This window comes from Stegostoma tigrinum, chromosome 34 (assembly GCF_030684315.1).
Source record: "Stegostoma tigrinum isolate sSteTig4 chromosome 34, sSteTig4.hap1, whole genome shotgun sequence".
Classification (NCBI taxonomy): Eukaryota; Metazoa; Chordata; class Chondrichthyes; order Orectolobiformes; family Stegostomatidae; genus Stegostoma; species Stegostoma tigrinum.
Window position 1 is genome coordinate 6424648 of NC_081387.1, and position 25028 is coordinate 6449675.

The window sequence follows — 25028 nt, forward strand, 5'->3', positions numbered from 1 at the left end:
GAAATTTTTTTTCCTCACCTCAATCCTGAATGGTTTGCCCCTTATTGTTAGACTGTGAGTCCTAGTTCTGGACTTCCCCAACAGCAGGAGCATTTTCCAGCATCTCATCAGGGTTTTAAGTACTTCTGTGAGATCCCCTGCCATTCTTGGAAGAGATGTGGAAGATTTAATGATTGAGTGGGTTAATGAACTGAGGGCATAATTGCTTGAAGCTGAAAATTACAATATGTTAAGATTTGTCAAGAATGTCAGTCATAATTTTCAGTTTTATGCTCACCTCTGTACATTGCCTCTTTTGTGTAAATTCTCTTTGCTAGTTTTTTTTGACTTGTGATTTTGCAACATCAAATAAAGAATAAAGAAACCATGTGTGCAGGTGTGTCTGACACCAAATTCTCATCCTCCACTTCAACAGAGAACCTCTGTTATCCCTGGGAACACTGCCACTCTCTGGAATGAGAGCAAAGCCCTGTGGGAAATCCATCAGTGTCTTCATTCTGATCCCATTGTATGTGCAGCTGGGAAGGACATAGGAGAGAATGGGGAGGGGAGATTAGGTGTGGGTAGCAGATGGAGGGAGTGTAGAGTGAGAGGGACCAGGGAGGAAAATTGAGCGTGAGAATGATATGAGGGGAAAGGAGGAGGTGGGAGAGGACACCTTTCCCAGATTGCTTTACTGTGATGCCAACTGCGAGGTCACAATTCCCAGAAATGGCTACTTCCTATCCCACATTTCTTATATGAGCAGAAGTAGTTTATTTGATTGCCTGAGCCTGATCTACCATTTAATGAAGCCATGGCTGATTTGCCTGTATTACAAATTCCATGCCCCCATCTATGCCCAATCACTTTTCATTCTTCTATCTGTCAGGAAACTTATCTGCCTCTGTCTTAAAAATATTCAATAACCCCACCTTTTGCACCTTCTGAGACACAGAATGCCAAAGTCACAAAACCACTGAATAGAAAGACAAGACTTAATCTCTTATCCAAAGGGTGGCCCTAATTTTAAAACCGGACCCTGGTTTTGACTGATCCACACTGTCAAGAGCATTCAGGATCTTATGAACCTCAAGAAATTCACTCTGATTTCTTCTAAGCTCCATTAGAACAAGCAAAACCTTGTCCAATGCCACCTCAAAAGACAATCCACTCATCCCAGGTATCAAGCTGGTTCTTTGAATGAGCCTCCAATACATTGACATCTTTCCTTAAAAGTGGGGACCAAACCTGCACACAAAATTCAAGATGTGGTCTCACCAGTTCCTTTTACAGTTAAAGAACAACATCATTACTTTTATGTTCAATTGTTTTTGTAATAGAGACAGTATTCCATTAGACTTCTCAATTGCCTGCTGTGACTGCATGCTAAGGTTTTGTGACTTGTGCACTAGACCACTTAAATCTCCCTGCCCCTCAGAACTCTACAGTACTTCACCATTTAAGCAATATTTTGCTTTTTAATTCTTCCTATCAAAGCGAACCACATCACACTTTTCGACATTACTCCATCTGCCAGATTTTTGCCCATTCCTTCATTCCATCTATATTCATCTGCAACTTCTTGACATCTCAACTTAACTATCCTCAGTGCCATCTGCAAATTTAGCTGCCATACCTTTGTGTATGGTTTGTAGGATATTGATGTAGAATGTACAATGTTGACGCCCCAGCACAGGCCTCTGCACCATCCATCCACTCTATACTCAGGCAATGATTCATTGTGGGTACTCTCCAGTTTCTGTTAGCCAATCTTCTCTCCATGCTAATAGTTTTTTTTATATTCATTAATGGGATGTGGGCAAGACTGGCTAGGCAGCATTTATTGCCCATCCCTAATTCCCCAGAGGGCAATTCAGAGTCAACATTGCTGTGGGCCTGGAGTCACATGTAGGCCAGGCCAGGTAAGGATGGCAGTTCCCTTCCCTAAAGGTCATTGGTGAACCAGATTAGTTTTTTCCCAACAATCAACAATGGATTCACAGTCACCATTAGATTCTTAATTCCAGATATTTTTATTTAATTCATATTCCACCATCTGCCAATATGGGATTTGAACCTGGGTCCCCAGAATATTGTCGGGTTTCTGGATTAACGGTCTGGCAATAATATTACCAGGCTATTACCTTCAACGGGAGCTTTTATTTTCTGAAGATACCTTCAGTGTGGCACTTATTCAAATTCCTTCTGGAAATCAAATACAGTACATCTGCAGGTTCCCCTTTATCTACAGTACACATTATGCCTTCAAAGAACTCCAATCAAGTAGGTAAGCATGATTTCCTTTTAATAAACTATGCCAACTTTTCCTGACGATCACAAGATTTTCTTCTGCGTATAGCTGTGATCTCTTTAATGTTTGATTCTAACATCTAATTTTTTTTAGTGGAAGTGACTGATGATGCTACAAACTTTCTACATTGGCCCACAATAAATACAATGTGGAAATTTCCCCTCTCCCTCTCTACATTATAGCTTACACTTCCTTTGCATCCTTCTTGAACTGCACCATCCCACTATCCCCTCCCCCCTTCCAAATCACCACTATAGTGCTACACATTAGACATGAGACCCCGCTTTCTCTCCATCCCTCAGTTCAGGGTTTATGGTGTAAACTTTAGGACTTTAATAACCGTTCATAGATCAAAAGAAGCAGCATTAACTTCATCTGGAATAAACCGTTAAGGGGCAAAGAAAGGCTGTTATCTAGGAATTGGAAGCGATTAGCCATGTCTGGGTGTAGCAGGAGTCAAAGCTAGATAAACAAAGCTGTTTTTCTCATCTGCTTGATGGCTGGTTGCTTTATACCACAAGGACAACTGACTGCCCTGCAGAAGAATTTGAGAAGTTAATGATAGGAAAGCTGTGTTTTCAAACAGACAATCAATGCTAAATGTAACAAGGAACAAAGATGTCACTTCTGATAAGATGGCAAGCTGGAGACTCGATGGTTTCATAGGAGTGGCCAATATTGTGGATAAAAGAACTGAAAGGATCATTAATAATGTCGCACCAGAAACTTGAAGTATGGAAAATTGTATAAGAATTTATCTCCCGGACTCCTCAGGAGTAGAACTCCAGAGAACAACACTGCACAAAGTTTGAGACCTGGATACATCCAGAGGTAGGCACTGTTGATTAGAATTGTAACTGAACTCCACCATTAATTGGGTAAAACCAAGTTGGGTTGTGAGCTTAAGGTATCTTATTTTGGTTACTAAGTTGAAATAATGTCTAAATAATTGTTTCAGTATTTTGAGAATTCCTGATAAATCGCCTGCTTAAAGATAACCTATGATGATTTACTCTCAACCAGGGGTACAAATTAGAGGTGTAATGAAATGAAGCAGATAGGCATGAGAGGTCTCACTCAGATGGCAGTAAAGTGAAAGCTGCATAGGAACAGAAGTAGGCCATTCAGCTGTTCAAGCCTGCTCTACCATTCAATACACCCACAGCTGATCTTGCTCTTAAATCTTTCATGGGATATGAGTTAGACCAGCATTTCTGGCTCATCCCAGGTGCCCAGTGGACAGTTAAGAGTTGAACACATTGCTTTGGGGTCAGATACAAAGGGGCCAGACGACCTGGGTTGGTAGATTTCCTTCCTTAGAGAGGTTTTAGTGAACCAGATGAATGCGGGAATCATTGTCTCATCATCTACTATGACAAGACCTGGGTTTTGGAAATACCACTTCTTAAGATGGTGTATGCAACCAGTTCTGCTATAAGGTAAGAGTTGTGTTCCTGTGCAACGTCGCCTTATAGAAAATTGTGCTATAGAAATACCAGGCCCTATGGGAATAGTGGGGTTAGGGGCAGACCACCAAGAAAACACTGCTCAAAATTGCTCAAAAATCACTCAGAAGTCCAACACAAAGGATGGCACAATTTGAATAAAGGTTTAATTCATATCTAATAATGAAATAAAAGTAAATTTAACACTTTACCCTAAAAAATTGTCAAGATGACTTGATGGGGGAGGACCACCACAGCAAGCACTTCATGACAAAGCCCGTGAAACAATCATGTGATCCACTCCTCTGTGCACCAATGGAATTGCATTTCCCTATTCGCCAATGGCGTTACAGCCAATTTGGGTTGCTGGAACACACATTTTAGCAAAACCAACTGTGGAATAAATGCATAAATTGCTGAAGGTGATGGTGCATTTTGAAATGCCTTCTAGGATCCTGGAGTTTTAAGAGGAGGATTAGTGTGTAAAAACAGTGAAGTTATAATAGAGGTAAAATCGCTACAGTTTTAGAAGACAATAGGGCTGCTCTCTCATCAGAGATAGATGATTGGTCGTGGTTTAACCTAAAGATCACCACATCTCAAGTGAGGAGACGGATTGAGAAGGAGAGTCTTTTATGGTCACCTCAGCCAGCGCAGGAATTCAGTGCATTATATTGGCATCATCTGCATCACAGACCAGCCATATAGCCAACTGAGCTAACCAGATCCCTTCCATAAAGCACTATTGTGATCTGAACTGAAGCAATAAGTACAATTCTGGATATCACACTCCAGGCCAGCTGTGAAGGTTTGAAAGAAGGTACAGAAAAGATTTAGTCAGGGTGGTGTTGGGACTGAGTGATTCAGTTATGTAGACAGTATGGTGAAGGAAGGGCTGATAACCTGAGAGGAGATAGAATGGAAGGGTTCAGAACCAAGAGGGGCTTGGACAGAGCAGTGTAAAAGAAGCCTGATGAACTGGGAACCAGAGGACACCGAGTCAAGGTAATTGATAGATAAGCAAAAGGCAGCATGAGCAGTGAGGGTCTGGAATGCAGTGCCTCAAACTGTGATAGGGGAGTTTTCAGTCACAGCTTTCAAAAGGTTAAGCATTTGTAGAGCAAACATTTGCAGGGCTAGAGCACAGGCAAGTGGGACAAAGAGCCGGTCTCCTATGATGTAACCACTCTATCATTTTACGTCTTGATCAATCCCACCAAGATTGAACAGGATGGAAATTGGGAAGCCAGCATTGGTACTTCTTATATGTTATGGATAGAAGAGAAACTTAACACTGGCAGACCACTGTAATTTATGCATCTAGCCTGTTATGACACAAATGTGATTTCAACTTCGATCCAATGTAATGATGTGAGAGTAATTAACCACAAGACCGCAAAATTGCAAATGTATTTATTTCATTCCCATCTGAAGATGTGCGTTACTGCTCAGTGCAGACTGTCAGCCAGGATGTGAAAGCATTGCACAACAGGCCACAGTTTAACCTCAGAAGGGAGCACCATTCTACTGCGGGACCACTTTGAAGAAGCCCTATTGTGCCCTCAGCTTAGTCCCATGTGTTTGTTGCCCAGAACACAAAGCTTCGCTTCATTTAGTCTTCAGTCTATCCTGCAGCTCAGAACCTTATTGCAGTGATCCTACTCCTGATCCATGCTAAGGTCAGCTTTTGACATTTTTATCAATAAAGAAAGAATTAACATTATTTATGTGACATCTTTCACAGCCTCTGGATGTGTTCGAGTATTTTGCACTTAACAAAATGCTTTTTTGAAGAGTAGTTAGTTGCAGGGAACCACAGGAGCCAATTTAGACACAGCAAGATCATACATCCAGCAGTCTGGTGAATAACTAGATCTGTTTCAACAGTCATAAACAGGATTGTGCATTAAAAGATCCAATCTGAAAGGTTGGGATAAAATATGGAACCGGTATTGGGTTTTTGGAAGCAGCATCTGGTTTCTGGACTGTTCACATTGTAGTTCCAGGAGCATCTATCTTTGGTCAGTTCCTATTTCTCAACTACATGCTGTCCCTTGGCAACATCATCTGAAAATACAATATTCCATAATGTCTGCTGATAAGTCCCAACTCTGCTTCATCATTACCTATCTTGACTTGTTTAGTATCCAGTACTAGAGATAAGTGGAAATTGGGAACCATCTGAGCTTTACAACTTGAGCTTGAGATGAACTTCCAACCATATTGCCTCTGGTATGAAGATTGTCATCTCTGCAACACTTTTAGCTGGAATGGAAATTGATTAAAACCACTGGAAAAGGAGAGAGAGAGTTTGATGTTGGCAACAATGGTCGTTCAAGATTCAGATGCTTCAGAAAATAACAGGCCAGGTCAAGAAGGGCCTGAATGGGCAGTATCAGAACATGGACAGAGAGAGAAATGACAACAGTGTACTGCCTGCAGTGAACAGAGAGAGAGAGGCTTACAACTCCCCGTACAATCTGGATGAATGGGTGGATTATTTTTCAATAAATAAAAACAGCCAATACAGTGAAATTGTTGAGTCAAAAGACTATGCAAGAACAAGGAAACTTGAGGGTATTTGTATACCAACTTGACAGAGCAGGCTGACAAAAGTTAGTTAAATATTTCTGATCCTGAGCTTTACGAGTAGAGAAATAAATTATAATAGATACAAAGCTTTGCTAAACTTACCTAAAATGCTCAAAGAACTGCCTTTAATTCAAGACGCTACAGCACATGAACTGCAGCAGTTCAAGAAGAGAGCTCATTACCAGCTACTCAAGGCCAGCTAGGGATGGGCAACAAGTGCTAGCCCAGCCAGAAAAGACCATATTCCATGAATGAATAAAAATGAAGCTTATTCATTAGAAAGGACATGAACAGTTGCCAAAAAGTACAGGCAGAATTCATACGAATGGTTGCAGGATTGAGGGATTTTAGTTGTAGTCTATTGATTGTTGAACTGTAAAAGGAAGGTTATCATTAACCCTGGAGACGGTTCAAAGAGATTTACCAGGATGTTGCTGGGGGTGGAAGGTTTGAGTTATAAGGAGAGGCTGGATAGACTGGGAATGGAGTGTAAGAGTTTGAGGGGTGACATTCTAGAGGTTTATAAAGCCCATGAAAGGTGTAGGTAAGGTGAACAACAGGTGTCTTTTCCTTAGAGTGAGGCTTTCAAGATCAGGAGGCATATTTTTAGGGTGAGAGTAGAAAGATTTTAAGAAAGACATGGGGGAAATTTTCTTATTCAGAGTGATTTACGTGTGGAATGAACTTCCAGAGGAAATGTTGAATGTAGGTACAGTTACAACGTTTAAAATATTTTAGGTTACGACATGAATAAGAAATATTTGGAAGGATATGAGTCAAGCACAGGCAGGTGGGAATAGTTTAATTTTGGGATTATGCTCAGTGTGGACTGTTTGGACCGAAGAATCTGTTTTTGTGCTGTATTGCTCTTTGCTGAATGACCTCAAATATTCAGTTCCCATTCTCAGTCACTATGCAGCCACATTTCCGCAATAGCAATTAGATCATATGCACTTACCTCTAGATGTGCATTTAAATCATTTCTCTGATTGTGAGTGCAGAGTGCATTGATGTGGCGTGACATTAACCTTTTTACATTATTTTGCATTCGGAGCTCAGTTAATGCTGGATTGTAAATCACCTCCCTTTAATTTCACTTGCCACTTGACTATATCCTGTTACTAATGTTGCCTCCTTTCAATTTGAGTTATTCCTTAGGTTTTGTGAGTGAGATTAAAACATTTTCAGCTGTAGCAAATCTCCTTTCAAGACAAACAGTCTCAGTCCTGTTCCAACTCATCCAGTTTCACAAAATTTCAATTTCACACAATTTCACAAAAATTCCTGGAAATCACAGCTGCTCCTGCAGCATCCATGGAGAGAAATTAAGCTTACGCTTTAAGTCTAGATGAGAGCTCATCAGAGCTGTCTTGTTCTCTCCCTCCTACCTTAATTCTCTGGCCATGTGTTCAATTAATCCACCTTTCTAATCCAATGCTTGTGACAATGGGAGTAATTGTGAGATTACTGCTCCTGATGTCCTCTTTTTAGTGAAAAAATTCCTTCCTAACTCTCTAAAATCTTCTGTCAGGACCTTATCTCTGTTCCTACCTATCTCGTTAGTACCAATGTAGAGCCTAATATCTAGATGTTTGCCATCTATCAGAAGGATGCCTAGCAGCTGTTCTGGGACACTCTTGAGCCTGGAAACTGGATTGGGGGTTGGGGGGTGGGATGGACAGGGGGTGTGGGAACCATCCTGGAGTCTCATTTACCGCTTCAGAAATGCCTGTTTGATCCCCTGAACATGGAAGTCTTTATCACCATCACTCTTGCCCACTTTTCCAGCCTCTTGCAAACAGCAGAGTGACAAGTGGTGCCATGGATGTGACTACAGTTGCACTCTCCTGAGGTACAAATGCCTTCACCAGCATCCAAAAGCAATTAGCAAACAAGGTCAACTCAGGGAACTTAACCACTGCCTGCTAATCAGTTTTCCATTTTGAATACTCGTGAGGGTGATTCCCACTTGACCACACTTCACCAACATGTGGTGTGACCACCTCCATATCCATGTCATGCAAATGGTTCGCTGCCTCAAGATGCAGTGAGCCTCACCACTACTGGAGTTGCAAAGTTCAGACATCAAGGTTATGCAGCTGGTTACATTTCTGGGGACACATTTGTCTGGGACATATGGTACACCCATGATTTCCCACATATTACAGTATATCCATTCCCTTTGGCTGAGTTGGCCTGCCATACTGTAAACTTTTAAAAAATAATTTGATTTAATCAGAATAAGCATGATAAATTCAGTTACCCACCAATCAATCTTTTTCCCTTGTACCAAAGTAACAGACAATTGTTAGAGGCTGCAAAATAGAAGGAAAGGGAAAGAAAGAAAAGACAATGAGTACTTCTTTCTTGTCCCCATCACACTATATTACTGCCAAGTTCCCACTTGACAATCTGTGAGCTTCCAAGGCCACACTGAGTACAGGAGTGAGATATTCAGGAGTGAGTGCAATGGAGTGAAAGGTGCAGGAATCCTGGTTTGTTGAATGAAGTTTGGAGGAGTGAGAGATGAAGTGTGAGAGTTGGAGGAAGGAGGAGTGGAGGTGAGGTATACAGCATTGAGTGGTGAGCGTTTGAGAAGTGAGTATTGCAAGAGTGAAGGATCGAAGATTGAGGATATGACTACTCAAGGGAAACACAGGGGCACAGTGGGTATCAGGTTTGATTCCACCCTCTGGCAACTATCCTGTGGAATTTACACATTCTCCTTGTGTATGCATGGGTTTCCTCAGGGTGCTCTGGTTTCCTCCAACAGTCCAAAGCTGTACGGTTTAGGTGGATTGGCCATACTAAATTGCTGATAGTGCCCAGAGATGTGTAGCTGAAGTGGATTAGCAATGGGAAATGCAAGGTCATAGGAATTAGGTGGGGGAAGGGAGTTTGGGTGAGATGCTTTCAGTGTGGACTCCATGGGACAAATGACCTGTTTCCACACTGTTGGGATTCTATGACTGAAAGATGGGCAAGTGAATGGTTCAGAAGTGAAGGCTACAGGTCCAAAGGGAGGGGTGTAGGAATGAAAGGTGGAGATAATGAAGTGTGCAGTGAAGGTGTAATACTGCAGGGGTGTGTGTGGTGTTGGGGAGCTGCAGAAGTGAGGATGGAGGACTGAGTGGTGGAATGAGATGAAAGAATGAGAGGTGCAGAAGTGAGAGATTCAGGAGTGAACAGTGAAGCATTGAGTGGTACGGGAATGAGGGATGAAGCGGTGACCATCATAGTGTTGTGGAGATCCACAGCTTAGAAACATGGCCCAACTTGCCCATGCTGCCTAGTTTTCACAATGAAAGTAGACTCTTTTGCCTGAATTTGGTCCTTATCCATCCATAGCCATCCTATCCATGTACCTGTCCAAATGTGAGGGGTGCAGGGGAGAGCAGTGCAGCAGTCAATGGTTCAGTAATGAGGGATATGGTTGTGAATGGTACAGGATTGACAGATGTAAGAGTGAAGAATATGAAGGAGGAGGTGTGACAGCGATGGGTATATGGAGTTAAGGGTGCAGCTGTGAAGGGTGTGGAGTAGAGAGGTACAGCATTGAGGGGTATGGATTCAAGGGTGCAGGAATGGGGAGAGCAGGAGCAAGGGGTTCAGGTCTGAGAAATTGAGGAATGAGGGGTGCAGGAGTAACTGAGTAAGGAGTAGTGATAAAGATATAACAATTACAGGAAGTTGTGCAACTGAACATTAATATTGGAACACGCTCCCAGGAGTGACAGACAGAGTTAGTTGAGGGATTACCCAGCTTTTATACCTGAATGACCTTGCACCTAAAGTAAACACAACTGGGTGCCACATTTGCAAAACAAATACTTGACAAATTGCCAGATATCTCTGTTAGAATACATTATAAACAAAACACATGAAATATATCTATATATTAATAGCAAAAAATACAATCTTCAAAATAAATATCCTGACTTTTTAAAACCATAATTTTATACCATAAAGTTATGCAAAAATGCACACATTCCATTCATCAAAAAAAACCAAAAACTTATGGATGCTTGAAATCTAAAAACAAGACAGAAATTGCTGGAGAAACTCAGCAGTATCTATGGAGAAAAGGTTTGGAATCCAATCACCCTTCTTCAGAACTAGGAAAAAGGTAGGATTAGCGCTGATTATGTGGTGCAGGAGAATAGGTGTAGACAGAGTGCAGAGAGAGAGAGAAAGTTTGGCCCGGAATGAAGAAAAAAATGACCATGGGGACTAGAAATGAGTGAAAGTTCATTGGCCGTGCATGACATGACAGGGTGCTAGTAGCTAACGGACTTAGAAGGTGGCGATGTTCAGGCCCTAAAATTATTGAACTCGATACTGAGTCCCGAAGGCTCCGAGCAGAAAACGAAACCTTATTTCTTCCAAAATTGTTCTCAGCCTCGCTCGGGCACTGCTGAGCTTCCCTTGTCATTTCTGTTTTCGTTAAAGGTCTTCAGCATCCGCAGTTGTTTGCTTTATTTTTAGAATTTAAACACAAAACACTTTATTTTCGGAATGAATTCTTTCAGGCGAACAGTGCCAGACTCGGTGATGGGGACAGACACGAAAGCGCTCTCCAGTAAAAGCACTGAGGCTTTGATGAGTGAACGAGGGCCCGTTGTTGTCGTTCCTTGGGCATGTAGCAATCCTTTGTCGGTATCCCTATCGGCAAGCTACTACCATTGGCTCCGGTCTCCCTTCTCCGGCCAGATGCTCACGTTGCATACATCTCTCGGCGGACTGACGCCTCCCGCCGATGGGGAAGCCACCGAGAACTGATGTTCTGATGGGCTTTTGGTCAGGATGAGTCGTTTCCCCTCCCTGTTTCCTGTGCTGGTGAAGTCTCCACTCGGACTTGGAGGGAGTGAGTTGCCTTGAGGCTGGCGACTTCAGAGACACTGACGCCCCGGAAGAGTTTCCCTAGGGCTGCTGCTCACGACCAGGAGGTCGGCAGCAGGTATTCAGGTGCACGGCTCGTCACTGTAGGACTCCCGGTGTCGATCCTGGTGGAGCAGCAGATATAGTTTCCAGTGTGTCTCCTGGCGTAGTTCCCTGGTGCTGCTGTCCCACTTGTAGATCTTGCCGTAGTAATAGGTTTTGGTTTGCCGTGCGATTTCTAGCGTTCGTTTCCAGTGCAGCTCCTGGTATATCTCCTAGTGGCTAAGTCCTGGTGTACTTCGCTCTGGGGAATTCCTGGTATTCCCGTACCGCTACTGTAGCTCCAAGTGTTTCTCCTGGTGGAAGTTCCCAGTGTCGCTCCTGGTACTGCTGGCCACAGTTTGGAGAATGGAGAGCTCGAAGAGAGGCACGATGATTCTGCATTTGACTGCGTTGACTCTCCTGACTGCGGCTGGAGCCCATGCTGGTAAGGACGGAAGGGGATCTGGGGAATGAATGAGCTGGTGCTGGTCGTGGTCACTCACCCACAGACCAAATGAAATACCTTTGCCGCTCTGCGAAGTCTGCGTGACGAACTGAGGGACTGAAAATCCTGTCTCACAAGCCTGTCGCAAGAGTTCTGGGTAAACACAAGCAGACTCTCGACTCGTAAGTTGTGAGCAAACTGCTCAATTCGAGCCCACGGGCTCAATTTCACAAACAAAACTCCAGCGAAGATGCCCCCGCAGAGTCCTGCAGTGTGAGTCGATATGGATTGACAGAGTGAGAGTCAGAGAAAATACAGTGTGGAGCTGGATGAACAGAGCAGGCCAGGCAGCATCAGAGGAGCAGGAAAGTTGACGTTTCGGGACGGGACCCTTCTTCAGAAGTTCACGACTGACAGCGTGACGCACTGTCAGAGACTGAGTAAAACGGGAGTACCTGAACTGTCAGAGGGTCAGGACTGAGGGAGTGTCACACTGTCACAGGGTCAGTACTGAGGGAGTGTCACACTGTCACAGGGTCAGTACTGAGGGAGTGCCGCACTGTCACAGGGTCAGTACTGAGGGAGTGTCACACTGTCAGAGGGTCAGTACTGAGGGAGTGTCACACTGTCAGAGGGTCAGTACTGAGGGAGTGCTGCACTGTCAGAGGGTCAGTACTGAGGGAGTGTCACACTGTCAGAGGGTCAGTACTGAGGGAGTGCTGCACTGTCAGAGGGTCAGTACTGAGGGAGTGTCACACTGCCAGAGGGTCAGTACTGAGGGAGTGTCACACTGTCAGAGGGTCAGTACTGAGGGAGTGCCGCACTGTCACAGGGTCAGTACTGAGGGAGTGCAGCACTGTCACAGGGTCAGTACTGAGGGAGTGCCGCACTGTCACAGGGTCAGTACTGAGGGAGTGCCACACTGTCAGAGGGTCATTACTGAGGGAGCACTGCACCGCCAGAGGGTCATTACTGAGGGACTGCTGCAAATTCAGAGGGTCAGTACTGAGGGAGTGTCACACTGTCAGAGGGTCAGTACTGACGGTGTGCCACACAGTTAGAGGGTCAGTACTGAGGGAGTGCAGCACTGTCAGAGGGTCAGTACTGAGGGAGTGTCACACTATCAGAGGGTCAGTACTGAGGGAGTGTCACACTGTCAGAGGGTCAGTACTGAGGGAGTGCTGCACTGTCAGGGGGTCAGTACTGAGGGAGTGTGCACTGTCAGAGGGTCAGTACTGAGGGAATGCCACACTGCTAAAGGGTCAGTAGTGAGGGAGTGCCACACTGCCAGAGGGTCACTACTGAGGGATCGCTGCACTGCCAGAGGGTAAGTACTGAGGGAGTGCTGCACTGTCAGAGGGTCAGTACTGAGGGAGTGCCGCAAAGTCAGAGGATCAGTACTGAGGGAGTGCCACACTGCCAGAGGGTCAGTACTGCGGGAGTTCCGCACTGTCAGAGGGTCACTACTGAGGGACGCTGCACTGCCAGAGGGTCAGTACTGAGGGAGTGTTGCAAAGTCAGAGGGTCAGTACTGAGGGTGTGCCACACTGTCAGAGCGTCAGTACTGAGGGAGTGCTGCACCGTCAGAGGGTCAGTACTGAGGGAGTGTGCACTGTCAGAGGGACAGTCCTGAAGGAGCTCTGTACTGTCAGCGAGTCAGTATTGAGGCAGTGCTGCACTGTTAGAAAGGCTTTACCCAGGGACTTCTGCCCTGTCAGATGCCCTGTGCTGTGGGAGCACTGCAGAGACACATAGAAAGTACTGATGAGGTACTGCTCTGTCAAAGGTTCAGTACTGAGGGAGTGCTACACTGTCAGAGGGTCAGTGCTAAGGGAGTGCCACACTGTCAGAGTGCCAGTGCTGAGCTAGAGAGGCACTGTCAGAGGGTCAGTACTGAGGGAGTGCAGCACTGTCCGAGGGTCAGTACTGAGGGAGTGCTGCACTGTCAGAAGGTCAGTACTGAGGGAGTGCAGCACTGTCCGAGGGTCAGTACTGAGGGAGTGCCGCACTGTCAGAGGGTCAGTACTGAGGGAGTGCCACACTGTCAGAGTGTCAGTCATGAGGCAGCAATTCCTGTCTGAGAAATGAAGAATGGAGTAAGGATGAAACAGAGAGATTAACAGGATTAAGGGGATGAACTGTGACTCATTTATTGAAAATGGTGGTGGAATGAGTAATTGAGGATTGAAGGATAAAGGTGGACATCTGCTGTGGCGAATGTAAACATGTGAACAGCCTCCATAGATGAGGATACCATCAGCATTGGACACATGTTGGGAAAGGTGACTGGGACAGGCTCTGGCTTTAAGAAGGCACTATTGAATGAGTTCCCTGGTCTTCCTGTTCCTCCACTTTCTACTTTACCACAAGCTTTTACTGGAAGCTGCTCTCATTGACTCAGTCCCCTCCTCAAGCAGCAGCTCGATATTGGTTTTATGCTGACAAAACTGGGAACTGATGTAATGACTAAAGGGGAAGTGAACGTGAAACTAAGCATGTGTGTTCAGCTCTTGTGCCCGCTGAGGTCACTGCTGCCTAACTGCACCCCTTCTCTCTCAATTTATTTCAGAGCTCCTTTCCCCCTGCCCCCATTTCTGATGAAGGGCCCCGACCCGAGACATCAGCTTTCCAAATGATGCCTGGTCGGCTGTGTTCCTCCAGCTCCGCGCTGTGCTATATCTTACTTCACCCCATGCGTGAGGCATGGTGACTGTCAGGTTAAAACACTACCAATTGTCTCTCTGATGAGAGAGTAGTTCTCTGTGACTTTATTGTACTTTATTAGTCAGACAGATGATGAGTCTCTTTCTACCTCATTGCTGATTGTGTGTGTTTGGTGAATGGGATTTGGCTATCTCTTTCCAATATTACAAACATGAAGGCACCACAAATTCTTTGAATAATACTTAGGAATGTCCTGAAGTGCTGGGAAAGAGGCATAATGGAGTTTAGAAATGCTGACATTTCAATCATAAGCATCACAGGGTTAAATTCTCATGATTCATACATTCGGATTAAATGCCTCAGGTCAAATGCTCAGGCCTAGCTACTGGATCAAAGGCCTCAAACTCAGGCCTCTCTGATGCACCATTCAGCTGCACTTAAAGTTTCACCCAATCTCGCTGCTTCAATGTGCTTCTGACCCAAGGCCCATTCTTCATTCTCTCCTTTGGAGGGGAACAGAGTCTAGACAGCCCCAAGCTTATTTGCTTCAGGATGATGACAGTGTTTTATGTGTGTGTGTGTCTGTTTGTGTGTGTGCCTCTGTGTGTATGTGTATGAATGTTCATGTTAGTGTGTGTGTGCCTGTTTGTGTGCGTGTGTGTGTGTGTGTGTGAGCGTATCTCTGTGTGTGTGTGTGTGTGTGTGTGTGTGTGTGTGTGTGTGTGAGCATATCTGTGTGTGTGTGTGTGTGTGTGTGTGTGTGAGTGTTTCTCTGTGTGTGTGTGTGTGTGTGTGTGTGTGTGTGTGTGTATGTGTGTTGCAGTGTCCATTCTGATTTCTGTACTCTGCCCCCACCCCCCAGGCATTCCTATAGGCATCCAGGGGCATCAACTTCAAATTGAACCTCCACCCAGAGAGGTCCCTCTCTCAACATCCTGCCTGTAGGGGACATTCAGAACCCAGACTCAAACTGCACCCATAACCACCTCTCCATCTCCTGTTTCAACTGGAGAGACAATCGTAGGCATTTGGTGAGACCATGCCTGGAAAACAGTCAGCTCTTTTAGTCTCCCTGTCTCAGGCATCATTGCAAGGATGATCCCAGAGGATTGGCCTAGGATAAGAAATTGAGTGAATTGGGATCATATTCTCTGCAGTTCCAAAGAATTAGAGGTGATAGTAGTGTCCCATCAGGATACTGCTGACAGCCATGCTTGGGGAAACTAAAGCACTTGGTCAAGGATAAAGGGGTTCATTGTTTATGACTGAAATAAGGAGAAATGTGTTTTCTTCAGAGAGGGTGGTGAATTTTTGGAATTCTCTGGCCCAGACAGTTGCAGGTGCTCCAGTCTCTTTGATGCCTGAAGCAAACAGAGTTTTGAGCTTTCAGGAAATTGAAGGTGAAGGGGATAGGCTGAATGGGCAGGAAGGCTGTCTCCAGTTCTTATTTCATGACCATTCATTTCTTGCCCATTTCCTTGAAGGTGAGGGTGTCAAAGGCAGATCAGGTCCTGAGGCCGGCAGGTAGGGGCTACGGGGGTGCTCTGTCCCTCATTCATGATCCTTGTGTGTGACCTTCCCTCAGGCTCCCACAGCTTGCAGTATCTCTTCATTTACGCCCCCCTGCATCGGGACCTCCCGCAGCTCTCTATGATTGGAATGTTGGATGATCTTCAGATCGAGTACTATGACAGCTCCCTCAATAGGATTCAGCCCAGACAGCAATGGATGGCCAGCAAGATCTCGGACGATTACTGGCAGGAGCAGACCATGGCTGTAGATGCACTTCAAAACCACATCTTCAGGAAAACTGCTCCAGTTGTCACAATGCTTGGTACGTCACATTGGTCCTAGTGCACCCTTGTAAGTCAAAATGGAATTCGGGTAACACTAATGTATCATGGGTATAAACTGACATGGGGCAGTGACCGATGGTTCTTCACCTTTCCAGTTATCTAATTACAAAAGGAAATATGGTAACAACAGCTTGTGATTATGTAACAGCCCTAATTTGATTTGATTGAATCTATTATTGTCACATGTACCCAGTACTGTGAAAAGTTTTGTTTTGCATGCAGTGCGTTCTTACCATAAAAGAGAGCAAGGGATACAATGTTACACCTGCAGACAATGTGCGCAAACAGTGAGGTCAATGTTAAATTCAGAAGTCTAACAACGGCCTTTAATATACTAAATGTCCTAAGGTGCTTCATAGAATCCCTACAGCACAGAAAGAGGCTATTCAGCCCATCAAGTCTGCACTGATCCTCCGAGAAGCATCTCACCCATGTACTCATAACCACACATTTCCAATACCTAACCCACTTAGCCTGCATACCTCTGGAAACTACAGGGCATTTTGCACAGTCAATCCACCTAACCGGCATATCTTTAGGCTGTGGGAGGAAACCTACACCTACATGGGGAGCATGTGCAGACTTCATCACAGCGAATCACCCCAACCTAGAGTTAGGCTTGGGTCCCTGGTGCCATGTCGCACCAGTGCTAACCATTGAGCCACCATGCTTCACAGGAGGGGCAGCAAAGAAAACTTGACAATGAGTTGTCATACCTTTGTCAAAGCATCACTTTGAGGAAGAATCTTAAAGGAGAAAACTGAGGTAGAGAGGCAGGGAAAGAGATGGAAGGAATTTCAGAACTTGGGCTCATGGTCCATTGAAGGTGCTGTCACCAGTAATGGAGCGATTATGATCAGACATGCTCAAAACCCCAGAAAGGTCTGAATCTAGTACCAGAGCATTGGAGATAAAAATGAGAGGTTGGCTATTTAGACAGATATGAGGAAACAATGTTTTCTTTCCGAGGGTTGTGAGTCTTTGGTATTCTCTTCCACAAAATAGTTCCGTTAGAAATGTGGGTGTTAAGCAAGATAGGTAAAGAAAAGGTGCGAAAACGGTTGACAGCACTCCAGGTTGAAAAGATGCCAGCCCCCAAAATAGCTGAGAGAGGTAAGAGAGCAAATTGTGGTGTCAATGTCAGAAATTTTCCAGGCCTCGCTGAACACAAAATTCGACCTGGGGACTGAAGGATTGCAAATGTGACACCGTTGTTTCAGAAAGGGTCAAAGAATAACCAAGGAAACGACAGGCCTGTCAATTTGACATCGATAGCAGGAAAAATAACAGAAGCCATTGTATAGGGTAAAATAATTATACACTTAGAAAAAATTAACTCAATACTAGACTAACTTAATACTACTTTGCCAAGGGCAATTCATGTCTGGCAAATGAATTGAGTTCTTTGATGAGGTGACACAGGCAGTGGGTGAGGGTAGTGCTGTGGATGTTGTGCGTTTGGACTTTCAGAAAGCATTTGATAAGATATCACATGCAGGTTAGAAGGAAAATTAGATACGTTTGGGATTGATGGGTTCTGGGCAGAATGGATTAGAAATTGGCTAAAAGGCAGCAAACAGAGGATTGGTATAGATAGGCATTTTTCAGATGAGTTGAAAATGGTGTTCCCCAGAGAATGATGTAGGGGAACTTGCATTTTTCGATTTACGTAAATGATTTGAAGATGCGTGTTGAAGACAAAGTCACTCGGTTTGATGAAACTAAGCTAGGTAGAATAGTGAATTGCGAGGATAATGCTGTGTGACTTTGTAGAGACATTGACAAGTTGGGCAAATGGGCAAACACCTGACAGAAGAATTTCAATGCAGACAGTTTTGAAATAATGCATTTTGGTAGAAGAAACACGGAGAGACAATACAGACTCAATGGTACAACTTTGTGGGGAGTACAGGAGTAAAGGGACCTCAGGGTCCACATGCGTAATTCCCTGAAGCTGACCAGGCAAGTAGAAACAGATGCTAAGAAGGCTTATAGGATCCTTGTGTTTATTATTGGAGGCATAGAGTACAGAAGCAAAGGAGTAATGCTCCATCTCTACAAATCATTCGTCAGACTACATTTTGAGTGTTGAGTTCAATTCTGGACATCTTATTTAATGAAGTGTATTAAAGCTCTCAAGATAGTGTGCGAAGGAGATTTATTAGAATGATAACAGGATTGAGGGATTTTAGAGACAAAGAAATATCAGAGAGATAGGGCTTATTTTCCTTGGAGTAGAGAAGATAAAAATGCAATTTTATTGAGGTATTCAAAATCATGACCAATTTAAGAAGGATATTCTGTTTTCAATAGTCACACCAATAATTCAAGATTGTCAGCAGGGGAGCCAGGAGTAAGATGTGGAGAAATTTCTTTATGCAGAGAGTTCTTAGGATTTGGAATGCACTGCTGGGAGAGTGGTGGAAGTGGATTCCTTCAGCGGTTTCAAAACAGAGCTGGACCTATGTTTGAAAGTGACAAATTTATGGAATCATAGAATCCCTACAGTGTGGAAGAAGGCTCTTCAGCCCTTTGAGTCCACATCAATCCTCCGAGGAGCATTCCACCCAGACTCAATACCCTAACCCAGCCCGCAACCCTGCATTTGCCATGGCCAATCCACCTAACCTGTGCATCTTTGGACTGTGGGAAGAAACCGGAGCACTCAGAGGAGACCCATGCAGACTCAGGGAGAATGTGCAAACTGTATGCGGACAGTTGCCCAAGGGTGGAATTGAACCTGAACCCATGGCACTGTGAGGCAGTCATGCTAACTATAATTTAGAGGGCTAGGACTAAAGAATAGACTAGCTGGGTAACTTTTTTCATTCAGTTGAATGGTCTCCTTTTGTACACTGTAAAATTTTATGACAGTAAAAGTCAATGGATGAAAAATCCTTCCATATTTTTTAAGGCAGAGATCGACAGATTCTTGAGTACCAAGGGAATCGGGGTGTGTGGGAATGTAGAGCTGAGGTTAAAACCAGATTGGCCATGATCTTATTGAATGGTGGAGTGGGCTTGAAAGGGCCCAAGTGGTCTATTGTTGTTCCTTCCTCATATGTTTGTAATAAGTGAGGTATGATTTCTCTGAAATGAGACCAGAGGAGATTACAGAAACAGACAAACACCACTTGAGAACAAAAGAGAAATTTTAACAACAAGCAATTGCCTGACCAGGAGCCAGAGTGTATCAGCATGGAATAAGGTGGTGAATAGAGGCAGGAATCCCTGCCCTTCAGGACATACTTGCCTCTTCAGGAGTCCTCTTAAAATTCACGACTTTGATCATTCTGATCTAATATCTCCCATTGTGTTTCAACGCTAATCTTTGTGTAGTAATTCCCCTGCGCAGCTCCTATGTCGTATGAAAGATGTTCAGCACCTCAATGGGAATAGGATATATCGAGTAGGAGCTTGGTCTGCTGGATAAGGTGAACTCTGAGACAGCGTTAAGAAACCATAGAGAAACAGTACATCCGCAGCCTCCCGTCAGGATCTCCAAATCTGCATTGAACATTGCCGCATACCATACACCATACATTTCCACATGATGGGCCAGGGGCTCCACCTAATAGAGACGTGATTGGACAGATCTATCGTTAATGCCTGATTGATCTTCATTTGCAGGTATCCAATACATCCAGGTCCTCTGGGAATGCACGGTGGAAAATAGCCAAAACACCACAGCGTTTGTAAAGATAAATGTCAATGGGTTTGGAGATGTTGAATGTGACTTGTTCACAGTGCGTTGCAGGGGGCTTGGTGTGTTTTCTTCTCTGTCTGGAATGTTTGAAGATATCCTCAAACATGATCCCACTTTTATCCAGTTGCTGAACCCCAGATGTGTTGAAAGCCTCCAGACAGTACTTCGAGCTGGTAAAACAGCCCTGGAAAGAAAAGGCAAGTGGAAGAGTACAGTTAGATGCTGAGACTGACCTAGACCTGGATGCTGAGTGTGATCGGGATCAGGGTTCCGATTGTGATCCAAAACTGGTTTCCAAGTGTGATCCAATTTCTGGGTGTGGTACAAATTTGATTTCCCAATGTGATCTGGATTATGATCACCATCCAAATCTGATTTCCGGGTGTGGTCCGGATTCTGACTTTGAACCAATCCAGTTTCCTATGTTATCCCTGGATCTGGATTCTGAGTGTGTTCCTTGTCCAGAATTCTGGCTGCAAACCAAATCCCAGTTCCGAGTGTGATCTGGAGCTGGATTCTGAATGTGATCAGAGATAATGGGAACTGCAGATGCTGGAGAATCCAAGATAACAAAGTGTGGAGCTGGATGAACACAGCAGGCCAAGCAGCATCTTAGGAGCAGAAAAGCTGACGTTTCAGGCTTAGATGCTGCTTGGCCTGCTGTGTTCATCCAGCTCCACACCTTGTTATCCTGGATTCTGAATGTGATCCGTTGGGTGAACATTGCATTAACTTTCAAAAGAAAGAGTGCCTTTCACTTTCATTTCTGATTCTTCCTCAGTTGTTCCCCAGGTACTGGTTTTCAAAAGGAGCTCCACTGTGGAGATGTCCACACCTCTCCTGTGCCTCATCACTGCCTTTTATCCCCGCACCATCAATGCCACATGGCTACATAACGGAGAGCCTGTATCAGAGGACCTTACAGTGAGGGTTCTGCCAAACCATGATGCCACATACAGAATGGAGCTCATCATTGACATCAAGAACAACGACCCAAGCAGCTACTGTTGCCAGGTTCAGCATCATAGCTCGTGTGAAACACTGAGAGTAACATCCGGTAAGGTATCACACAACAACATTGCACCAAAGATGGCCCCTTGAGTCATGCTGCCTGTGAACGACTAAACCAACTCGACCAGCTCCTTACTCTTGCTTGTGCATTTTTCCCTTTAAGTATATTTAATTCCTTTTTGAAAGTCACCTGCTTCTTACACAATTTTATTTCTCAACACAGCAACACGTTGTTAAAAAAAAACAAAAAACCCTCTGAGCAGATCATTTATAAGCTGTGTCCTCTGGCCAGCAATTCTCCCGCCAATGCAGGGAGAAATAATCTTTTTTTAAAAAAATTCCTGATAAATTGTCAGTTGATGAAATAGAAGGAGGGAGCTGGAAAAAGCTTGGAAAAATGTATGGATGAGCTAAGAGCTAACTTTCAAGATTAAGCAATGGCAGGCTGGAGAGTCATTGAAATTAAACAACAAACTCAGTAGCTGAGTGGCCAGTGATAGTTCAGAGCTGCTAATGCTGGAGTCACAGATAGCTCGGTGTGGAGCTAAAGGAACACAGCAGGTCCAGCAGCATCAGAGGAGCAGGAAGCTGACATTTTGGTTCAGGACATGTCTTCAGAAACGGGGAGGGGGAGGGAGCTCAGAAATAGAGAGTGGAGGGCCGGGCTGGGGAAGGTAGGTGAGATGGTGATAAGTGAATGCAAGTAGGCAGTGGTGGGGATTAATCCGTGAGGTGGGAGGAGCGGATAGGTGAGAGAGAAGATTGACAGGTTGTGTCAGGTCAAAGAGATGGGGATGAGAGGGAGGAGTGGTCATGGGATGAGGCCAGGGATGGGGAGATTTTGAAACTGGTAAAATTCACATTTAGGCTGCAGGATCCTGAGGCGGAATGCGAGGTGCTGCTCCTCCAGTTTTCGGGTGGCATCACTGTGACACATGAGGAGACCCAGGATGGACATGTCACCCAGGGACTGGGAGGGGCTGTTGAAGTTGTTTGTGACCAGAAGGTATTATCATTCATCACGATCAGAGTGCAGATGCTCTACAAAGTGGTTTCTGAGCCTCCGCTTGGTCTCACTGATGTGGAGGAGGCCACAGCAGGAGCAGTGGATACAGTAGACCAAGTTGACAATGTGCATGTGAACCCCTGTTGTTTGTGGAAAGTTTGTTTGGTGCTTTGAATGGAAGTGAGGGGGGAAGTGATGGGGCTAGCACTGCTGCCTCACATTGCCAGGGACCTGGGTTCAATTCCAGGGTATATGTGTGTGTGGAGTTCGAACATTCTTCCTGTGTCTGCATGGGTTTCCTCTGCACTCTATAGTTTCCTCCCACAGTCCAAAGATGTGCTGGCCAGGTGGATTGGCCATGTCAAATTTCCCCCTATCCAAGGGATGTGCAGGCTGGGTGGGTGAGCCATGGTAAATGCAGGGTTACAGGGATAGGGTAGGGAGGTGGGTCTGGGTGTGATGGTGTTTGGAAGGTTCTTGTGTACTTGATGGGCAGAATGGCCTGTTTCAATGCTGTAGGGATTCTGTCACCCAGTTCTAGTGTTCAAATAGCCCCTTATAGGTTTGCTGCATTCAGGCCTTCATTTGTTCATTTCAAAAGGTATAGAGGGTTGGTTTAATTGAGGCGATGTATTTCAGATTTTACGTTTCAGTTTTCAAAACACATGGCCAATCCACCTGACCTGCACATCTTTGGACTGTGGGAATAAACTGCAGCATGCAGAGGAAACCCATGCAGACAATGGGAGAATGTTCAAACTCCACACAGTCACCCAAGGGTGGAATTGAGCCCAGGTCCCCTGGATCTGTGAGGCAGCAGTGCTAGCCCCTACTCCTCCCCCTCACCTCCATTCAGCCCACACCCTGTGCCTTGTTCCCCTTCTGAGTTCCAAGGAATCAAGAGATCACGGCAGCAGCTGTTGGGTGAGGAACTGGATGGCGTTGCACAAAGAGGAAGGAAGTTGAGGTGTGAGGAGGGTGCAGAAGAGGTTTACCAGGATGCTGCCTGGGTTAGAGGGTATGAGCTATAAGGAGAGGTTTTCAAAAGGAATTGGACAAAAGATCTGTTTCTCTGGTGCATTACTCTATAAATGGGTTTCTTCAACTTAAAACTGCCAGAGAACAAAAGAAATAGAGATAGGGAGTAAAAAATGTGATAACCAGCGAGGTTGGCATAGGTTAGAGTATTGTGGTCAATCCAAGGTGCTTCAAGGAGAATATATAGAATAAGGATACAAAGGAGATTTATTGGGGAAAGGGGACAATGGATTGGAAGAGAAGCTGGGAATGTCAGGATGGTACACCTTGAAACAGTGAAGGTCATATAGGTCGTAGTGTTGGTGATGATTTATGATAAAAGCAAAGTATTGCAGATGCTGGAGATCTGAACTAAAAACTGACAATGCTGGAGAAACTTCACAGGTCTGGCAGCTGCCGTGGCGAGAGACACAAAGTTAGCATTCTGAGCCTGGTATGGCTCTTGTTCAAAGCTTAAAGCTGTTGTAAAATAGATTACATTTTGATACTATTGACAGAGGCAGAGGAGGCCCAAGGGGGTCAGAGGCCTAATGCAAAAGACAGAGGGTTGTTCAGAGTGTATAAAAGAAGAGATGTAAAATGGGGGTAAATTGAGGTGTGAAGGAAGGAGAACGGGTGCTCTCTACTAACTACAAAGTAAACAAAACACAAACACAACTTGGCTGATGGGGAGGAGTTGGGAGAATGTAAGAAAAATGGAAGATACCCACACTGTGGTCAGTTACTGAAGTTGCTGAATTCATTATTGAGATCAGCAACCTTGGATGCAGACATTCTCACCCCCAACCCTTAATTTGATGTCCACTGGGATTTTAATGGCACGGGAGAGTAAAACAGCTGGGTAAAACCCTCACCTCTCTAAAGCTGCTTCCCAACCTGCTTTCAGCCTCCCCCACAACCCAAGGACCCACCTAGCTTTTAGCCAAAGTTTCCCACTACTCAATGGAATTCCATTCGACCCAGGAACTGTGTTCCTTAAAGATGAATCCCATTGGGAGCTAATGGGGAATCCAAGACGAATCACTCACGAACTCACTGGGATGAATCTCATGTCAGGCAGAGTTATGGAAATCGACAAACCCATTGGAAGTTGTCCATTTCAACAGCCCCAAACAATGCAAAAGGAAGTGCAGCCAGGGTGAATAACTGGGAGGCATCGTGAGCAGTCACTCAGCATCTACTGCAGGCAATATCCAAAGCGCTGTGACTTGGGCTGTGGGGAAAGGTATGTGTGTGTGTGTGTGTGTGTGTGTGTGTGTGTGTGTGTGTGTGTGTGTGTGTGTGTGTGTGTGTGTGAGATAGAGATTGTGTGTGTGTGCACCTGTGTGTGTGCGTGCGTGTGCATGTGTGTGTATGTGTGTATTTCATCATCACTCTCCTTTAATGGTCTGTGTGTGTTATATCTGGCATGCAGGAGTTGCTCGTGTCAGCCACAGTATTTGTCCTGGCCCAATGCTGTGCCTATTCATTGTGCTGGCAATAGTGACAGGCGTGGCGTAGGAAGCAATTTCAGTGAAGGCCGTGGGAAAGACGCAAGCACAGGTGAGTAAGGACTTGCATCCAGGTCTCACATCCCGTTCATCATCTAAAAGCAAGTGATAATAAGTGACAATATTCTATCTGTAGTGACCTGCTCCTTCTCTTTCCCAGATGAGCATGAATTCCTGCAAGTCTCTCACCAGCTGCCCAGTACTGAATCAATGATTGAGATGCTGCCAGTTGTTTCATGAAAGCAAACCTGTCTGCAACAGTTTCACTGTCACCTCTAACATGATAATCGGCTGGACTTTATTCTTTTGCATTGTATTATTGCTTTCTAATAAATTTTGAAATGTTTGTTAAATTACACACTGCGCCTCAGTTCAGTAGGAAGCACCATGAACTTTGAATCCTGACTTCTGTACAGCTTCCTTTTCTTTTGACTCCTGATTAATTCAATATAATATCACCACCTCTTGTGGATAGGGCTGTGATATCCAGGAATTGATGACAAAATCATGGCTGTGTGCAGCTGAAATGAAATGAACCTGACAGGGATGTTTTTAAAAAGTG

The 25028-nt window shown here is 44.7% G+C and overlaps 1 protein-coding gene across 1 annotated transcript in view; it reads left to right on the top strand.

Moving 5' to 3' along the window:
- LOC125467716 (uncharacterized) overlaps positions 1–24819 on the top strand; it is a 48059-nt gene extending 23240 nt beyond the window's left edge. The window contains exons 9-15 of the mRNA XM_059639596.1: positions 10816–10986; positions 11488–11695; positions 15945–16193; positions 19846–20118; positions 20703–20978; positions 24391–24518; positions 24627–24819. Coding sequence (XP_059495579.1) covers positions 10816–10986; positions 11488–11695; positions 15945–16193; positions 19846–20118; positions 20703–20978; positions 24391–24476 — 1263 coding nt within the window. The 3' untranslated portion in view covers positions 24477–24518; positions 24627–24819. The remainder of the gene's footprint in view (positions 1–10815; positions 10987–11487; positions 11696–15944; positions 16194–19845; positions 20119–20702; positions 20979–24390; positions 24519–24626) is intronic.
- Positions 24820–25028: the final 209 nt, after the last annotated feature.